Genomic DNA, 17662 nt, shown 5'->3' on the forward strand with positions numbered 1-17662 from the left:
AATTTTTCTAAAGAACACTATGAATTTAACAAAATCAACACTTTTGGAAATTCAATAAGAGAGGGTAAAAGGCCCATTTTATTTTTCATAAAGGTCTCTAATTCGTTCGAGACGGTCCTGTTCACGTTTAATACTCAAAATTTGTGTTCCATATACTTCACAAATAAGGTCGCCTACTTTGAAATACATGTTAATAGTAAAAAGAAACTTTAGCGCATGCCCTAACTAGACACACCTTAGGACGCTAGTTCAAACTAGGAGCACACTCATCCAAGGATGTTGAGATAAATAGTACGCCATATCAGTTTTTACTTAAGATATTCATCATTTTTTATAGTTTTGTTAACAAATACATTATCATTTGTATTATATGTGATTTCTAGGCTCTCCTAAGCATATATATATATATATATATATAGGTCTGTCACCGAATGAAACTTCTAATTCGAAAGTCCTAAAGGACGCAAAACATGACCAAAGAACTCCTAAATGCCACAATCCCAGTAAAACCCAACATCAAGTGCAAGTCACTTGTCTAATCAAAGTGAAAGTAGTGAGCTACATGACTAATCCTACGCATGTTACTATTACTATTGATATTATATACTTCTTTTGCTGTGTTTGGTATTAAATGATACTAATTAATCTGAATATGACTTTTAGTTTTGATTTTCATAAAACATGCTATGTCATTTCAATGGTAATAAAGCTCTCACCCTCAAACATGTGATTTTGTTCAATTTTCCATTACCATTTTCCATCTAATACCAATTCCAAGTGGTAATGGATGATAATGAATTTTGGGATGGAAAAGAATGATAAACATACATGATCTTAATTCATAAACCTTTTCAAATAGTTTTCTAGCTAAATTACATACAACTGTCATAATTATTTCCATTATTTAATACCAATAACCAAAGAAATCATTTGTTCCGCATAAGATATGTTGCATAAAAAGAATAGGCAAAATTAATGAAACCTACAAAAAGTAAACTTAACTTATTAATAGTAGAAAATAATTTAAGCTATTAAACAAGTTGTTGAAGTACTCACTCTTAACTCACATGTAAATTGTCCCACATCGAAAAAAGATAAAAGAGTAATATCACTTTACAAACTTGAGTAATCTCTGCTGCAATCAATTGGTTTCAGTAATGAACGTCCTTTAAAATTGTAAGTGATGAGTTATCTCTTCTCCTCTTTGTTTGGGTTTTGCTAAGATATATCCATCCGCAATCCCATCAAAGTTATTGTGAAGGATTTTGAGTTTTACCATATTTCATTGTACTACAAGCACAAAGAAGATTATTCTCATTTAATGACTAAGATGGAGCAACAATCTTCCTTGATATAATGTCCAAGGCCATCACTCAGAAGGAAGGAGCAAACTAACTACTAATGACTCCCTGATATTAACAATACACTAATAACAGATCAATATCTTGTCTCTCTGGAACCTTTTATAACAAGATATGCTAAATTATACGTACATACAACAAAGGCGAGAATTTGTAGATGCCACGAGCTACTCTCACCCCGGTTTTTTTTCGACAAAAACCAACTAAATTCTCTGCCATCCCAAAAAGTCACATTATACAAATTCCTAAAAAAGAATGCAAGTAATTTTGAGGTGTACCTTGCAACTCAGATGATATAAGTCTTTTTGAGTCTTTTTCTAGAGCGTTTCCTACTCTGTGGGTTGGCACTAAGAAATGAGAAGGCATTAACAAGCTCCGAGTCCTCTTCGTTGATCAAGATTTTTGCCATTTTAGGTTTGGCGAGCAAGAGTTTGGCCACCAGGTAACCTGCGATAGACCATGTCTGAAATAAGCGAGATTGTTTGCCAATGAACCTAGCTCCTTTTGTGTCGTAATATTCAGGCCATCTGTCTTTTGATATACGCTGCTCTGCGATTTTGACAGCTTTTTCTGCAATCTCTGGTCTGTTCATCTTTATGCAAGCCACTGTGAGCTGAAAAAAATAATGTAGATCTTGTTAAAAACACCAATACAACTTCAAACAATACATGAAGATACCGAAAACTGGTTATGTTTTCCTTGTTATTTTAAGTTAGCCTTGCTCGGGAAACTACCATTTTGACCGGCATTTTGGTTAGATTTTGGCTTATTACTTATTAATCGGCCAAACAACAAAAAAACATGTTTGGTAAATACTTTTTAAGCCAATTAAAAGCTGACTTTTAACCCAAAATAAAACACTGTTCTGAGCAGCTTTTTTCATAAACTTTTTTGTTTGTTGGCACACTTATTCTCTAATAAACAACCAACAGTCAATATCTAATTTCACCAAACATCTCTGTAAACACCAGCCTTATTGTGCTAACTTAAAAGCCAACAAGAATAGTCAATCCTCATGGGAGGTTTTGAGCATATTCAACATATTCGACCGAATAGGGACCCGAAAAATAGGGGCCTCATTATTAAATTACTTAGTATATGTTAATGTTAGATGTTAAAAGATACAAAATTGTTAGAAGAATATCATAATTTTTAAAATTGCATAGGGCCTTCATAGAATTTGTCAATTTTTGCTACGCCCCTGCCAATCCTTCCAACTTGTCAAACCAACAACAATTTGCCAAACATGTTTATCTGTTTCTTTAAAGAACTCTAAAAAGTGGTTACACTAACCTGCCAGAGCAAAGTAGGCCATGAACCTGCATTGTGATAAGACCAGGGGCTGCAAGAGAAATAACATGGAAGAGGAAAGTAAGACGAAAAGTGTACAATTATGGGACTAATAAATGGAACGAATTCTACGAAACAAGCACATTACGTATTCTTTGGATCACCGCCTGTGACAATTCGCCACTCTTGGTCTTCAAGCGCAGGGAAACAAATTTTGAAAGGCATATCTGCCACAAGATCAGCCCACTTAGCTTCGACAAGGTCTAATATGGCATGTGATTGGTCTGATGTTGCAAGACTGCTTACGATAGACCAGAAGTTTCCAAGAGAGAAGAATCTGAAATCCATGTGGGCAGGTTGCAGGTTTCCTATCAGATACCCACCTTTCTCGGGCATCCACTCTACTAACCAAGGTGGGATTTGGTCGGGGTAGATATTGAACTTGTTTATTGCATCAAATGAATATTCTTCTGTCTTGTAACGGTATATTTCGTTGAGTTTTTTCATTTCAATCCAATAGTACTCCCTAATGTGGAATGACAGTGCAAGCAAGCGACTGTTAAGTGCTCTTATGAGGTCAGTTGATCCATCTTCAGGGGTGACCATTTCACGCGCACACAGTAATGCTGAATAGAACAACGCCTGCCAGATATGTAGATGATTGAAGATTGAGAAGCTGGAGGCTAAAAGCACGAAAATGGAAGCAGAAATGGAAAACAACAACTGTTAAAAGAAAGGAAATTGAAATCCCAATATTGTAGAGTTGCATATAGAGGTGTTCAAAATAAACAAGTTGATCGATATTCACCTGACCTTGTAACCGAACTCGATTTGACACGACTTAAAAATGAACTTACGATTAGTAAAAACCAATACAGACACAAGACACGATTTTGAACCGAACCGAAACACTTAACCCGAAATCGACCCGTTGACCTGAATGAACACTTTTAGTTGTATACTTTGATAGCATGAATTTTGAAGAAAATAAAATCCATGGTTTCTTTCCTGAAATACAACTACTTTCTTATGAACATCAGCAATGGTTCATAATCCAAAAAACTGATTTATTAATAAAATCAAACCTGAATTTCAAGGGGGTGACCGTGAATGCCCATACGACGATCAATCATGCAAGAGCCATCAGTCACAAGTAGAGTTGGAAACATGTCAAAACCATCAGCTAGACATAACTTGAGAATCATCTTCATTCCAGTCTGAACATCAACCCTTTCTTGCACTGAAAGATCTCCAGAGCATTTTCCATAAGCTCTCAACAATATAATCCACCAAAGTCCTGAATGGAACTCACAACATGAAGCACACAATTAAGAACTACTCCTAGTTCATAACTAGTCTCTACATAGAAAAAGCGTAGACACCAACCAGAGTCGACAGGAGCAACACGACCTATAGCTGCCTCACCAAAATCAGGATCAAGTACATCCTCAGTCGCAGAATCATCGCCATCTAGGGGAATCGTTCGCACTTTAAAGCTAGCAGGCATCAATCCTTGACCTGGACTGTGGCAATCCATGGTTTTCTCCCAACTCTATCGATGACAAAGATATTAAAATTAATCAACATCAGCAACCAAGCAGAAGGCAGTCCTAACATCAAAAAGATTGCACATTACCTGCAACTGAAGAGTGTGTAGGATGAAGTTCCGCACAATATCATACTCACCCTTCAAAAGGAAGGCTATAGCAGAAGGTATAAAGTCACGAATAAAGACTTGGTCGTAATTCAAAATACTTGCGGAAGTTGGATCATTCGCAGCAATTGTTCCAATCGGATTAGCGCAATAATAAACAATCAATTCATTAAGTAGCTCCCACGCTTCATCCTCAATCGAATCAGCTTTAATCCTCAATGCTTTCTCGCTTTTTGCTGCTGCAGCAGCTATTTTTTCACTAGATATAACTTCAGCTAAACTAGGATTCAACTTGTCACTATTGTCATGAAACAAGGGTCCATTTGAATCATCTCTACTCAAACAATCAAGCCTTTTAACTATTGTTCTCCTAGGAGGGATAGATTTCAACCTCGAATAACAACCGATTTCCAAGTGATTTCTCACCCCCCTTGAACCCTTTAACCTTATAGGACATCCCAAGGAAATTGAAGAACTCAAATAGGGTTTAAGACAAAGATCAAATTGAAAAGAAGGATGCAGAAGTGAATCTGAAGTAGCCATTCCTGATCTATGCTCAGTTCACCAACCTAAAATTTCTAAAAGGACAGTAACATTTATGGTACCTACAAAGGAAAAAAAACCCACAATCAACACCAATTACCCACATGATGAGCTCAACAAGAGATTTCAAATTAAAAGGAGCTACTAATAAACAAACAAAAATAAGGAAAACTACCTTTAACATAACATTTTAAGGAACATTATACAAAAATCATACCACTATGTATTTCCCATCATACAAAAATCAATGACAGAATCCAGCACGACAAATGTCAAGAGTCTTGATACCAAAAGATTGAGGCTAGAATTTAAGCCCGACCCAAATGTCAATTAGGGCAAATTTGCCTTATGATGTAATTCATTTCCCATAATATAAGAAACAATAAAAAAATTAGCAATTTACCCAAATGTCAATTTGGGGAAAGCTTGGGATATAACATAAAGCTCAGAATTTGTGCATCACATCAAACCACCAAGCAAATTGCAAATATCCATTGTCATAACTCATCATCAACAGAGGAAAGGAAGAATTTTTGTTATTGAAAAAATCATAATCAATCAGAAGTATCGAACAGTTCTAATTTCTATCTTCCAATTGAAAAGGCAAAACAAACAATGGTAGAGTGGATGATAGAAAAAGCCAACTGACCTGAATCATGTAGTGATCAAAAGAAAGGGTTTACGACTTTAAACCCAGATATCTTGCTCTGTTCTGTGCTATATTCTTTAATGGAAATGGAAATGGAAATGGAAAATGGATAAAAATAATAATGATTCATGGATTTGATATATTTAGTTAAAAAGAAAAAAAAATAGTAAAAATTTTGGAGTTTGTAGTTATGGCGGTTATGCTGCCCTGTGGTTCGTTGCTTGGTTTGCACTTTGCAGGATACGAGGAGAGAGAGCCTACTAGAAGGTTGCCACTTGCCACGACGTCGTCTCGCACTCAATTTTTTATAAGTACTTCATATCATTAGTTCATTTTTAAAATACGCATCCTAAATATTTATTATAAATATATAATAAAAATTATACAATAAAATGAATTTGACATTTGATAATAAATTAATTGATATATTTTATTTTTTAATATATTTCTCTAAAATCATATTTAAATTTCTCTCTCCTAAAGTGAAATATTCTTTAAAAAAAACATTAAAAAACGAAAGAAGTTTTATGAAAGATATCATGAGTCACCAATAAAAAATAATATTTTTCAAAAATACCTAAAATAAATTTTATAATAAAAATTACCTACATAATTTTCAATGTCTCATATTGGAAGAATATGAGCTTCTTACCTTCTTTATATATCTTTTACACTTGTAAGACTTATTTCGAGACTAGAGGCTAATGCTACAGAAACCACCATGCACGCGCAACTGGTTGGACTGGGCTTTAACTCGAATGTGGGTGTTGGTGTGTTCTTTTTACACTAGAGTATTATTATTTACAGTAAAATATGATTGTAGTAAGGATTCTTGCCTTTATTACTGTAAATATTATAGACATGATTATTCTCTTAATTCTTACCTTTATAATACAATCAGTGCCTGTGATATATTGCCTTTTCTTTTTTTGTTTTGCTAGATGTCGAATGGCCTCTAAAAGACATAAAAACAGATATATGCTCTCTTTTTAGATTTCTTAAACCATAAACACCTTTTGATCATATATTTCGACGATGTTCTAAGTGTTTCTAAGTCTACCTCATTGTGGTACATCGTTGATGAGGTGGATGTCATGTATTGCCAAGAGTCCATGTGTATTGTGTACTATACGGAGCAATTTCGACTTTAGAGAAGTGATTTTGTAACACCACGAGATCTAACGTAAGGCTTATATATTCATTTTGTATACTAGTCACATCTACTACATAATCTTCATAAGTAGCTTCATCTTTATCTGTATAATAATTTTTAACATAACCCGTAATATATATTGTCAAATCTCGTTAAGCTCCTTCTTAATACACGAGTAAATTGTTCTACTCTTCTTTTGTTTCATATCTTTCAAAAACAACAATCAAGGCCTAACATGGATTGTGGTAAGCACAAGTCCTTTCTTGCAGGGACAACACTAATCAAGAATCGGTATTGGGGTAGCCATATTCTGAAATTGTCATCAGCAAACAGAAATATACAAGTAATTTGGAAATTTCTACAAAGATCAAAGGGCTGACCATTTTGATAAGAAAATTCATATTTACGTGAGTAAAAACTGTGCTGCTATGCACTTCCAAAGTTGCACCACTCACAAGGAGTGCAGTTGACAGGCTCCAACAGTTAGCACATGTACATCCGTACATATCAAAAGAGTTATCGACATAAGTGGTCATTAAGCAGAAAACCTATTTGACGGTGCTAACAAGCAAAAACTTTAGCACTAACCCTAGTAACTAACTGCATCCTAAATGTTAGTTCTAGATCACAATGAGTTGCTGTATCTTATAGGACACTTTTATATAGCAGTCTGCACATGAGCTAGGATGTCCTTCTTACTCTTTGCCACATAATGTCGCCTCATATCATAACTAAGTTTGTCAAAGTCCTCCGCAATTCCAAGGTAGCCATACAACGCGTCTTCAATCTTGTCTTGAGAAACTCCCTCGCTGCACTCTGCCCCGGCATCAATCTCTTTAAGTTCAGCCCTTCCATGTTTCTTCTCAGCAAAAACATTATTCAGTTTCTCTGCTTCTTGCATACCCGAAAAGGTTGCATTGAACTTCACCAGAAAAATATTTGAATTTCCAGATTTTCCATGGCATATTCTGGTATTGCCTTCACTTAAACCCATATCTGCAACAAAGTGAATGCAGGAAACCACACCCAAAGAAAAAAGAATATCAAGCAACATAGTCTATCATAGCGCAGAATAAATTATAAAGTATTTCAAAAAACTAATTATACTATTAAAATTATATATGTAAGATGGACCGTTCAACTTTGTCAATGCAAATATTTGGGTATCCTAGTCAGGCAATGTAAAAGTTCAATCATCAGGTTCAGAAACAGAGCGTGAGTGAAAATCAAAGAGAAGTCCGAGTTTAGAATCCACATACTAGGCACAATTGTATGCAATATAGACACTTAAGATAAATAAGATGAGCAGCAAAAGTGGGTGGAAGCTAAAAGACGAAAAATGGAAAAGAGATTAAATTCATAATCACCTCTCAAAATATTCTCAAGTTGTCCCACAGAGATCTTCCCGTGCTCATTGTTATAGGATGTTTTTGGAGATCCATTGTGAACTATTAAAACAGGTGGCCAAACAATTATATCTTCCTTCAAAGAACAAGCCTCAACATCAGGCAATGATTTGCAAATCCAGCGGCCATTAGATTGAGCTGATGGATCCCAACCCATCAAGACGCATAAAGCTCTATGGAACCCCAGATGTGGTGTTCTAAGCCCAACCTTCAGAGATGTAAATGCATGCATAGCAACATCTTTTGTTTGCATAAACTCTTTATAGCTGTTACAAGGCATAGAAAACCATAAACCAACTTGTAAAACAACAGCTTGTAGCATTCAGGAATAGTATGATTGCTACTATGATTGCTCAGTTTAGAAAATAAATACGACAATTGTTACATGGCAACTAATAATAATGTGAACAGATTGTGAAAATATAACATAACCTCCTGAGGTTACCCTTGCGCTTGAACAACATTTTGGTTTTTGTGATATAACTTAAGATTCCAAAAAAAATAATACTGTCAAGTCCAAACTAAGAATGCAGAGTGAAGCCAAGTTCGTGCTCAGTTAAAAGGGCGGCAGGGAGGGGGTTGTGGATGTAGCACTTTTTCTATAAGCTTCCTGATACTCATTAGAAAGAATTAAGAGCATAAAAAAATAAAGTATAAGTTTTCAAGATAGAATGCTACTTCAAAATCCACGGCAAACAGGGTTCAAGAATTAAGAGCATCTATTGAATGTTGAAGGCAAACCTGGAACATATGATGCACTTCAATGTACCACCGCTTCCTAGCTCCTTAAACTTTTTCTGTCGACCAGGATTCCCATTCAAGTAAAGGATGCATTTCAAAAACCAATTGTCCACTTGACACTTGAGTTCAAGAGAGTTTTCAGGTGGGTCCTTCTCTGCAGGCTTCACCTTGAGTGTTGACTGATCTAGATCAGCTACATGGAAAAGACCTGCTTCTTTGGTACTCTCAGGGTTTTTAGTGGTTAGCTTCTGCTGCGACTCCAAGTTGAGGCCAAGTTGCGAAGCTTGAGGATCCGATGGGGAGACATCCCTATGGTGTGCTGGCTTAAGTCTCTTTTTAATCTGGGTGGGCTTGGCTTTGCCGCTAGCTCGTGGAGCAGATGTTGAGTAACCAACATTCAAAGTCCTGACACGGTTACCATTTCCCTTCAGAAATTTAGAGGATTGAGGTCTAAGAATACGAGGAGCAAAACAATTGCGCTTCAGCCTGTTTTTCAAAGCATTACTTTCAGATTCACAAGGTTTGCTTAATCGACTTTGAAGTTCCTCGGATAAACTACCAAATGACAGTGTATGGTCAGTTTTAGACATTCCTGCATTTTTCTTTGATTGAATATGGTGGCTTGATCTCTTATTTGGATGAAAAAATTCATTATCAGGCTCAGCATTGTCATAGCTCAGAGCACCTCTACCACCCAAGTTCGAAGTTCTGTGCTTTGACCATTTCGTATTGTCAACAAATCCTCGCTTCCTTTTATGATGCTTAGACAGTTGGTCACGCAAATCAACATCTCCTGATTCAGATCTATGTTGTTGATTTTCATCCACATAAAGAGCTCTATCATCCAACAGTGGATGATTCCATGTTTGGTCTTCATATGATACGGCATATCCCAATTCATCAGATTGGTAAAGATACTCTTGTTCATGAGTAGCCATTGTCCCATATTCAAGATACCTGTTCATTGTTTCCAAATTAACCCTACCATAATCTATCTCATGGGCAGTCCTGTTGAAGTCATTCATATCCACATTAGATGCCTCTTGCAGGGTGTGACTAAAGCTATGTAATTCATTCTCTTCGAAAGCACATTCTCGAGAGTTACTAGTGAAACCATATGTTGTTAAGGAAGGATCAACAACTCCAGTTTCAAATGCATCACCTCGGCCACTGTAATATGCCACATCCTCATATTTGTCATATATGTCTTCAGACAAAGCCATTCTATTAAGCTTTCCAGAATTTGGATTTGTTGAATAGATGTACTCAGCATAATTTTGATTATATTTTGACTTTAGCCTTGTAATATCCTCACTAGGGATATGGCGAGCATTGGCTCTAGCTTTAGAGTATAGCATTCCATGAGCACCATAGCAACTTGACGGTGAAATACAATCATCAGTTGCAAGGCAATCAAGTTGATGATGGAAAACCTTCTGGTGAGGACCTTCAAATTCAGTATAGGAAGTTCTTCGGAATGAATTGTTTCGATCATTAGATTGTGAATGTGGAGTCAAACAAGGAGAGCTATCATCATTCCTAGATCTAAGGCAATATCCTTTCTCGTCAGTATTTCTTGGACTTTGTCTATCCGTATGCTGTGGGTATTCTCTCCTCCGGATTCTCCCATCATCTTCAAAAAAACAGCCTATCACACTCCTAGTAAGCCTTTGATTTGCAGCTTCGTCAATCAGATGACCAGTCCTCACGCATCTAGGATATTCACCGTCTTCAAGTGGATGATTAGCCACTTTCCTGGCACATTCATCATATTCAGTTGAATAATCAGTCATATTCTTAGTGCATCCATTATATTTAGAATCTCCGTCTGGAAGTCCGGAGATATTCCTAGTCTGTCTAAGATCTTCGGTTGAAAGATCAGTCACAATCCTCATAGGCCTACGATATCCACAATCTTCAGCAGAACGATCAGTCACATTCCTAATAGGCCGATGATACTCAGAATCATCGGCCAAACGACCAGTCACATTCTTGATAAGTCTATACTCAGAAGCTTCAGCCGGAAGATCAGTCACATTCCTAAGACGCATATACTCAGAATCCTCAGCCGGATGATCAGTCAAGTTCCTAATAGTTCTAGGATACTTAGAGTCATCAGCTGTACCAGTCACATTCCTAGTGACTTCATGGCACTTAGCTCTTCCACCATTACAATCATAATCAGGTAGATTCCTGATCGTCTCACCATCAACGGGTTTCAATTTCTCCACCAATCCATCATATCTCCTACCATAAGGAGCACAGACACTATCTTGCAAACCCTTTTTCTCACCATTAACAACTTTACTCCCTGAACCTTTCAACAAATGAGTCCACTGAAACCTTGAAGACGCATCATCATCCCTCAATGGATAACCCTGAAAACTTCTCAAACGTTCATCACCATTTCCACTCATCACAACGAAACCAATCCCTCTTTCATCAACTTCCAAATGTGGCGAACATCCGTGTTCTCTCTCAACAATTCTCTCTCCATGTAGATCCGTTTCTCTTCTACTATCATTAACCACCATGTCTCTTCCTTCCTTCATCATTAACCCAAAAATCAAACCCTAAAAGTTTCAAACCTCAACCAACATATGCTCCTTCTCGTAAACATCAATCGCAACTCAGAAACAACAAACAACATAGAAATTTCCTAAACCATTAATTGCAAAAAAACCAACGTAAAATTCATGTTAAAATTTTCGAAAAACGTTTTGTTTTTTCAAAATCAAAACCTAACAAAACAATGCATAGAAATCCATGACAAAAACAAAATTTCGAAATACAAAAAATAAAAATAAAGGCGAAAATTACAGTTGATTTTTGCGACAAACCCTAGGCACGATCTTCTCGAAAATTGCCGAAATTCAGCGACGAAAATAATGGAAAATTAAAGCAACAAATTGTTGACGGAAGAGAGCAAAACAATTTAGCAAAGGATATGAAGAATTCCGCAGAAGAAATGTATTGATCTGAGGTTAACGAACATTGGGATTTTGACGTTTCGGAGAAGTTTTTCTGATATGAACAAGAGAGAAAAAGGGAAGATAGTTTACAGTTTTATAATTTTCGCTTGTGTTACTATTCTTTTCGTATTTTACCTTTTTTTTCCTCGAAGATTGAAAAGGACTGGAAGATGAATAGCCGTATTTCCGTAGAATGGAATTTCTAGGGGTTATATAAGATCCAACATTGGGGCTTGGGCTAGAAACATTTTTGTATGACGTTGGCCCGATATGAGGTCCATATATAATATAACAATTATTAAGGACAAATTTTTTATTAAGACATTCTCACTATGAGATGGCTTGATATGGACTGACCTAATTATAATATCTTAAAATTTAATAAAAAAAATTATTTTTATTTAGGTAACTACTATATAAGTTTAACTTTGGGTTGTTTTTATGAGTTCGTCTCACGGTGTGAAGATACACCCAAAGACTCTAATAGCATCAAAGGACGGAGGTTTATGAAATAAAATTTCAAACGGTGTTTTATTATGTAAGAGAGAAGTTGGTGTGCGATTAATTAAGTGGGCTGTAGCTAAAACACATTCACCCCAGAAAAAAATAGGTAAGTGTGCTTGAAACCTCAAAGCTCTTGCGACATTCAAGATATGTTTATGTTTTCGCTCAACTTTCCCATTTTGTTGTGGTGTACCAACACAAGATGTTTGAAATAAAATGCCAGTGGTACTAAAATAATCGAGCAAACAGTTAAACTCTGTCCCATTATCACTTTGTACTACCTTAATTGTTTGTGAGAATTGTCGATCAACCAAAGCAACAAAAGACATAAACACACGAAAAACATCTAATTTGTCAACCAACAAATATATCCACACAGCTCTTGAATAATCATCAACAATAGTTAAAAAATATCGAGCACCACATGATGAAATATGACGATATGGACCCCATAAATCGATATGAATTTTTTCAAAGGTTCGAGATGTTTTATTATCACTTATGAAAAATTTGTCTCTAGGATGTTTAGCATGCATACAAACTTCACACCGTGATTGTAAACTATCTTTTGTATTTTGTACATGAGGAATCATCTTAACTATTTTTTCGGAAGGATGTCCGAGTCGACGATGCCACAATTCCAAACTCGATGTTGCAGCAATAATAGAAGCACACGTGGAAGTTTCGGGTTTTCTAAAATAGTATAGTCCGTCTTTTCTAACTCCCATTCCAATCAGCTCCTTCATGGAGTCCTGTATAGCACAAATAAGAGAAGTAAATTGGACAATTGTCTGTAATTTATCATTAAGTTGAGAAACAGAGAGTAAATTGCAACTCAAATTCGGAACATAAAGAACACCAATGAGAGTAATTTTATCAGATAAATGAACGGAGCCAACCAAAGTAGCAATAACTTGTTCGCCATTCGGCAAACCTATTGGACACTCAAATGGATGAGTATCAAACAACCAGGCCAATTCCCCGGTGACATGATGTGTAGCACCGGTATCAATAATCCACGATGTCATATCAAATTTACCATTAAGACGATTATCGGGAACATTAGTGTTACCAATAACCTCAGAAATTGCCTTCCATTGTTCGGCAGTGAAGGTCTGTCCCAAAGCAGATACGGATGGAGTAACAGTCGAACTACTACTAGTGGCATTAGCACGCGCCTGCCCTCTACCTCGACTGGAAGATTTCTTCCCAGCAAACCAACCATTCGGATAACCAACAGCCTCATAGCAATGATTAGAATCATGCCCTCGCTTCTTGCAATGACCACAAGTAGTATCAGCCCAACAACGAGAGGCTTCATGACCAAGCTTATTACATTTAGAACATAGTGGTCGCTCAGAAGAACCACGAACCCGAACGGCCTTAGTACGAACAGCAAAGCCTAGAACATCTTGCGGTTTATGATCAACCACGAGCCTTGATTTTCGCACCCGTTCTTCTTGAGTGACTAACTGATAAGCACGATCAAGATTGGGTAGAGGGTCTTGCGAAAGAATTTGGGTTCGTAAAGGCCCATAAAAATCAGAATTCAGTCCCATTAAAAATTCATGTAATTGATTTTGCTCCCGACGTGTTTCATGTAAAAAACCACAATTGCAAGAAGAAATAGAGCATGAGATTAAAGGTTCATGATGATCCAATTCTTGCCATAAAGAATGAAGTTTACCGTAATAAACCGATACGGGCATCTCCTTTGTTTGTTCGCACTTAGCAATTGAAGATTTCAATTGCTGAATTCTCGGACCGTTAGTTTGAGCATACCGTTGTTTAAGATGATCCCAAAATGGCTTGGCCTCCCAAAATTTGGATAAAGAAGAGCGTATTTCAGGATCAATTGTATTTGAGATCCAGGAAATAAGCATAGCATTAATGGGCGTCCAGTCTGATCGGGTGCATGGCGGCGAAGGAGTAGTGATGGTGCCATCCAAGAACTCGAATTTACGGCGAGCTTCAAGAGCCATTTGAATATCGGCTGCCCAAGAATCGTAATTATCGGACTTCAATCGGGTTGGAGTGATGAAATCGCCCGGTCGATCTTGTGAACCAAGATAATAGGGAGAATTGGGTTTGATTTCTGGTGGTGGCGGTGGTGGCGGTGGAGTCGTGCCCGCCATTGAAGAGGAAGGAAGAAAGTTAGCCTGATACCATGAAGATTTTGGAAGAATCTGAAAGAAGCAAATATCATTCCAGTTGTTTTATTTCATTTGGTAAAGTTTATTTATATTACATGAGAATTTATCTTAATTTTGTCCTATATGACTAATATGACTAAAATGCCCCCTCAATACGGTGAGACGGTCTCATACAAAGCTTGTTGATTATTAAAGAGTTCTAACAAGTTTTGTATAAGAGAATCTCACCATGAGACGAGTTCATAAAATCAATTTATTTTCTAATCAGTAATCACTAAATCATTATAAATTGTCACTTTAAAATTATAAGTGATTAATCTAAGGATATAATTGAGTGCTTTAAGGTTATAAATATCACTTCAAAGTTATAATCGATCACTCTAAAATTGTAACTGATCACTAAGGTTATAAGTGATCACTTTAAGAGTATAAAATGATCACTCTAAAATTATAAGTAATTACTTTAAAATTATATATAAATGGCTATTTAAGATTGTTAGTGACGTTGCTCTGACTATGTTTTTGCTGATTTTTCCCATAAATATATCTCACCTTTCCCTCTAAAAAAATTATAAATAATCATTGTACAGCTATGTCACTTTAAAGTTATAAATGTACATTGAGTCAATCAATAAATTGGTCTTATTATAAAACCGTCTTATTTGAGAATTTGTATAAATGTTCTCTATTGTCATGAATATGGTTGAATTAATTTACACCTAATCGTTGCATTACTCAAACCATCATCACCGTCATCTAGGGAGGTATGGAAGACAATAAATATTACCCTAATTAAAGAAGATTGCGGCCTATTAGACTCTCGACTCGAGGAACTTGCAAATGTAAACAAAAGCATACAAGACAAGCCAATGCAACACAAATATTAAGGCTAAACATGAACCAAAGAATAATAAAAAGTAATCATATAGACAACAAAAATAAATAAGGTATAGGTAATTATCTATGATCTGAGACACAAATATAATGTCTCCAACTATTTTTATCACTAGTCTAGTCCATAAAGAAGTGTAACTCACTCATGTAACAAGATAGATTGAACTGCAACTTGATTGAGTTTACCTTTTAATTTAGTTTGAAAAAATTCTATGGCACAATACTCCATACTGAATATAAAGTATAAACTACACATTAATGTATTAAAAACACATCTATAAACTAAATTAAAAGTAGATTAAACAAATACACCTATAATAAAATCACACATAAATAAACAAAATCCCACATTGATACGCTAAACAACTTTATGAGGAATAAATGACCCAGAAGATAAACATGCATCAAAATCCTAATAATACAAGCCCAAGGTTTTGATCCAAGTTAAGAAGCTAAGGTCCAACAAAGGGAAAAGGCTAGATAGCGTTCGAAACCATCCAAGCCAAGATGATGGTTTGTTTGATTCAAACCTTTTCAAATATCGCACGATAGATTCAAGTTCATAAAAGTACAATATCAATTCCAGTCTAAGATGCACAGTCAAGACAAGTTTAAATCTAAGAAATAACTCTTAATTTCAAGGGACAAGATTTCAAGACTCGTTTATGTTGAAAACTGGTTCATGATGCAACTCTCAATCCCATAAAGAAGATTCAAAGCTACATTAGCGCCTACATAAGTGGAGGACGGAATTTTAAGAGAATAAAAATTCATCCAAATGCACTTATAAAGAAATTTTAAACTGACTAGTGCTCAAATCAGGCTAAGCCTTATCGAAAATGAAGGCTTCGACAACTTTAAGACACGTCTATCTTAAATTAATCATATTAAAAGCTATATTTTCCTTTTATTTAGCGTAGTTTCATAGTTTTCTATTTTCAAGCAATTTATTTTTTATCTTCTTATAAGTTAATTAAAAATCTTGATGTTCTATAAATTCACTCAAATGTAATGAAAACAAATGGTATATTCTTGATCAAATATTTAAAGAGCTTTTTAGTTTTTGTCATAGGTCTTTTTAGGGTTAAAGAGTGAAATATTCGTCCATGCTAATAAGACCACTAAAACAATTATGTAAATTTTTACAATACGTTACATAATTTTTTTAACACTATTATTATTGCCCATTTGTTTTCATTTTTTGATTTTAGTTCTTAGTTTCTGAAAAGCTATAAACCAAATATAAGAAACTAGAAAAAATAATTTTTACTTTGTAGTTGTTAATTTATAAAATTATCATGTTTCCATTAAATTTGACTAACTTTTTATTCTTTATATATATATATATATATATATATATATATATATATATATATATATATATATATATATATATATATATATATATATATATATATATAAATATAATATCACTTAAAAAAAAAATAAAAAAAAAAAAAAAAAAAAACCACAGTGTTATCATTCATAATGGATATTTTAACAAATGCAGTGAATGTGAGTATTAACACCCAAAGTGAGCATTTTAACACCAAGATAACTAATTTAACATTTACAAGGAACATTTTAATAAACATATATAGTGCAAGTGAACATTTTAAAATCGTATCTAAAGTGGATAGTTTTAACAAGTGGCTAATTTCATATTCACAATGGATATTCTACACGTATTGTGAAAGTGGGCATGTAACACTCAAAGTGAATGTTTTTACATTCAAAGTGGCTAATTTTGACAAGTATATAGTGAAAGTGGGGAGGTTTTAAATTTGATAAATAATTTATTAACCCCAGATTAATATAAGACGTGTATCATCGTAAAATTGTCTCATATAATTATTTGTCATATATATACCTCTTTAATTATTATGAGAGATCATCTATAGTCGGACGCTATTCACATGTTGATATTCACTCATGCAAATTCACGTTTACATTTCCTCATTCAACTCAAATCACTCAAGGTGCCATGCCATCCAAATGCCAAGCTAGCCATGAGCCAATGCAACCAAACTACATTGCCAGCACAAACAGGCAGAGATAGTTACCTTTGATTCAAACTACTAACTACTCTCCATCATGGAAATCAGAATTCCTTAACAAACTTTTTCAATATAAAATAGTCATAACCATAATTAAAGCACAATAAAGCAAATAATACAGGAGATAACCTTAAAGAAAAAGTAGTTTACTCAACAATATGCATAAAGAAGATTATTAGAGACCTTAATTTAAATCAAAAAGTACTATAATCAAGAACACCCGTCAATTAATTTTACACTTAGAATATTTAGCATCATGTATGAGGAGAATATGTGCTATACAAA

At 35.0% G+C, this 17662-nt stretch overlaps 2 protein-coding genes across 2 annotated transcripts; both read right to left on the bottom strand.

Annotated features, from left to right (window-relative positions):
* Nucleotides 1–497: 497 nt before the first annotated feature.
* LOC130812622 (neutral/alkaline invertase 3, chloroplastic-like) lies at nucleotides 498–5786 on the bottom strand. The gene is made up of 7 exons (XM_057678151.1): nucleotides 5498–5786; nucleotides 4288–4910; nucleotides 4038–4203; nucleotides 3737–3948; nucleotides 2800–3293; nucleotides 2655–2703; nucleotides 498–1974 (listed from the first exon to the last, which is right to left on the bottom strand). The coding sequence occupies exons 2-7, from the start codon at nucleotides 4846–4848 to the stop codon at nucleotides 1648–1650; spliced, it is 1809 nt and encodes a 602-aa protein (XP_057534134.1). The 5' UTR covers nucleotides 4849–4910; nucleotides 5498–5786; the 3' UTR covers nucleotides 498–1647.
* An 893-nt stretch (nucleotides 5787–6679) lies between these two features.
* On the bottom strand, nucleotides 6680–11942 carry LOC130812620 (uncharacterized). Its single transcript, XM_057678148.1, has 3 exons — nucleotides 8798–11942; nucleotides 8018–8322; nucleotides 6680–7646 (listed from the first exon to the last, which is right to left on the bottom strand). The coding sequence occupies exons 1-3, from the start codon at nucleotides 11350–11352 to the stop codon at nucleotides 7309–7311; spliced, it is 3198 nt and encodes a 1065-aa protein (XP_057534131.1). The 5' UTR covers nucleotides 11353–11942; the 3' UTR covers nucleotides 6680–7308.
* Nucleotides 11943–17662: the final 5720 nt, after the last annotated feature.

Source organism: Amaranthus tricolor, chromosome 5 (assembly GCF_026212465.1).
Source record: "Amaranthus tricolor cultivar Red isolate AtriRed21 chromosome 5, ASM2621246v1, whole genome shotgun sequence".
NCBI classification, from domain to species: domain Eukaryota; kingdom Viridiplantae; phylum Streptophyta; class Magnoliopsida; order Caryophyllales; family Amaranthaceae; genus Amaranthus; species Amaranthus tricolor.

What these genes read in the sequence shown, in the direction of transcription:
- LOC130812622 (XM_057678151.1), bottom strand. Translation starts at nt 4,848, where the DNA reads ATGGCTACTTCAGATTCACTTCTGCATCCTTCTTTTCAATTTGATCTT. An exon ending in TACACACTCTTCAGTTGCAG is followed by an intron (nt 4,204 to 4,287) that starts GTAATGTGCAAT and finishes TGTCATCGATAG; the next exon opens with AGTTGGGAGAAAACCATGGA. An exon ending in GTCACCCCCTTGAAATTCAG is followed by an intron (nt 3,294 to 3,736) that starts GTTTGATTTTAT and finishes CATATCTGGCAG; the next exon opens with GCGTTGTTCTATTCAGCATT.
- LOC130812620 (XM_057678148.1), bottom strand. Translation starts at nt 11,352, where the DNA reads ATGATGAAGGAAGGAAGAGACATGGTGGTTAATGATAGTAGAAGAGAA. An exon ending in AAGTGCATCATATGTTCCAG is followed by an intron (nt 8,323 to 8,797) that starts GTTTGCCTTCAA and finishes GCCTTGTAACAG; the next exon opens with CTATAAAGAGTTTATGCAAA. An exon ending in ACTTGAGAATATTTTGAGAG is followed by an intron (nt 7,647 to 8,017) that starts GTGATTATGAAT and finishes ACTTTGTTGCAG; the next exon opens with ATATGGGTTTAAGTGAAGGC.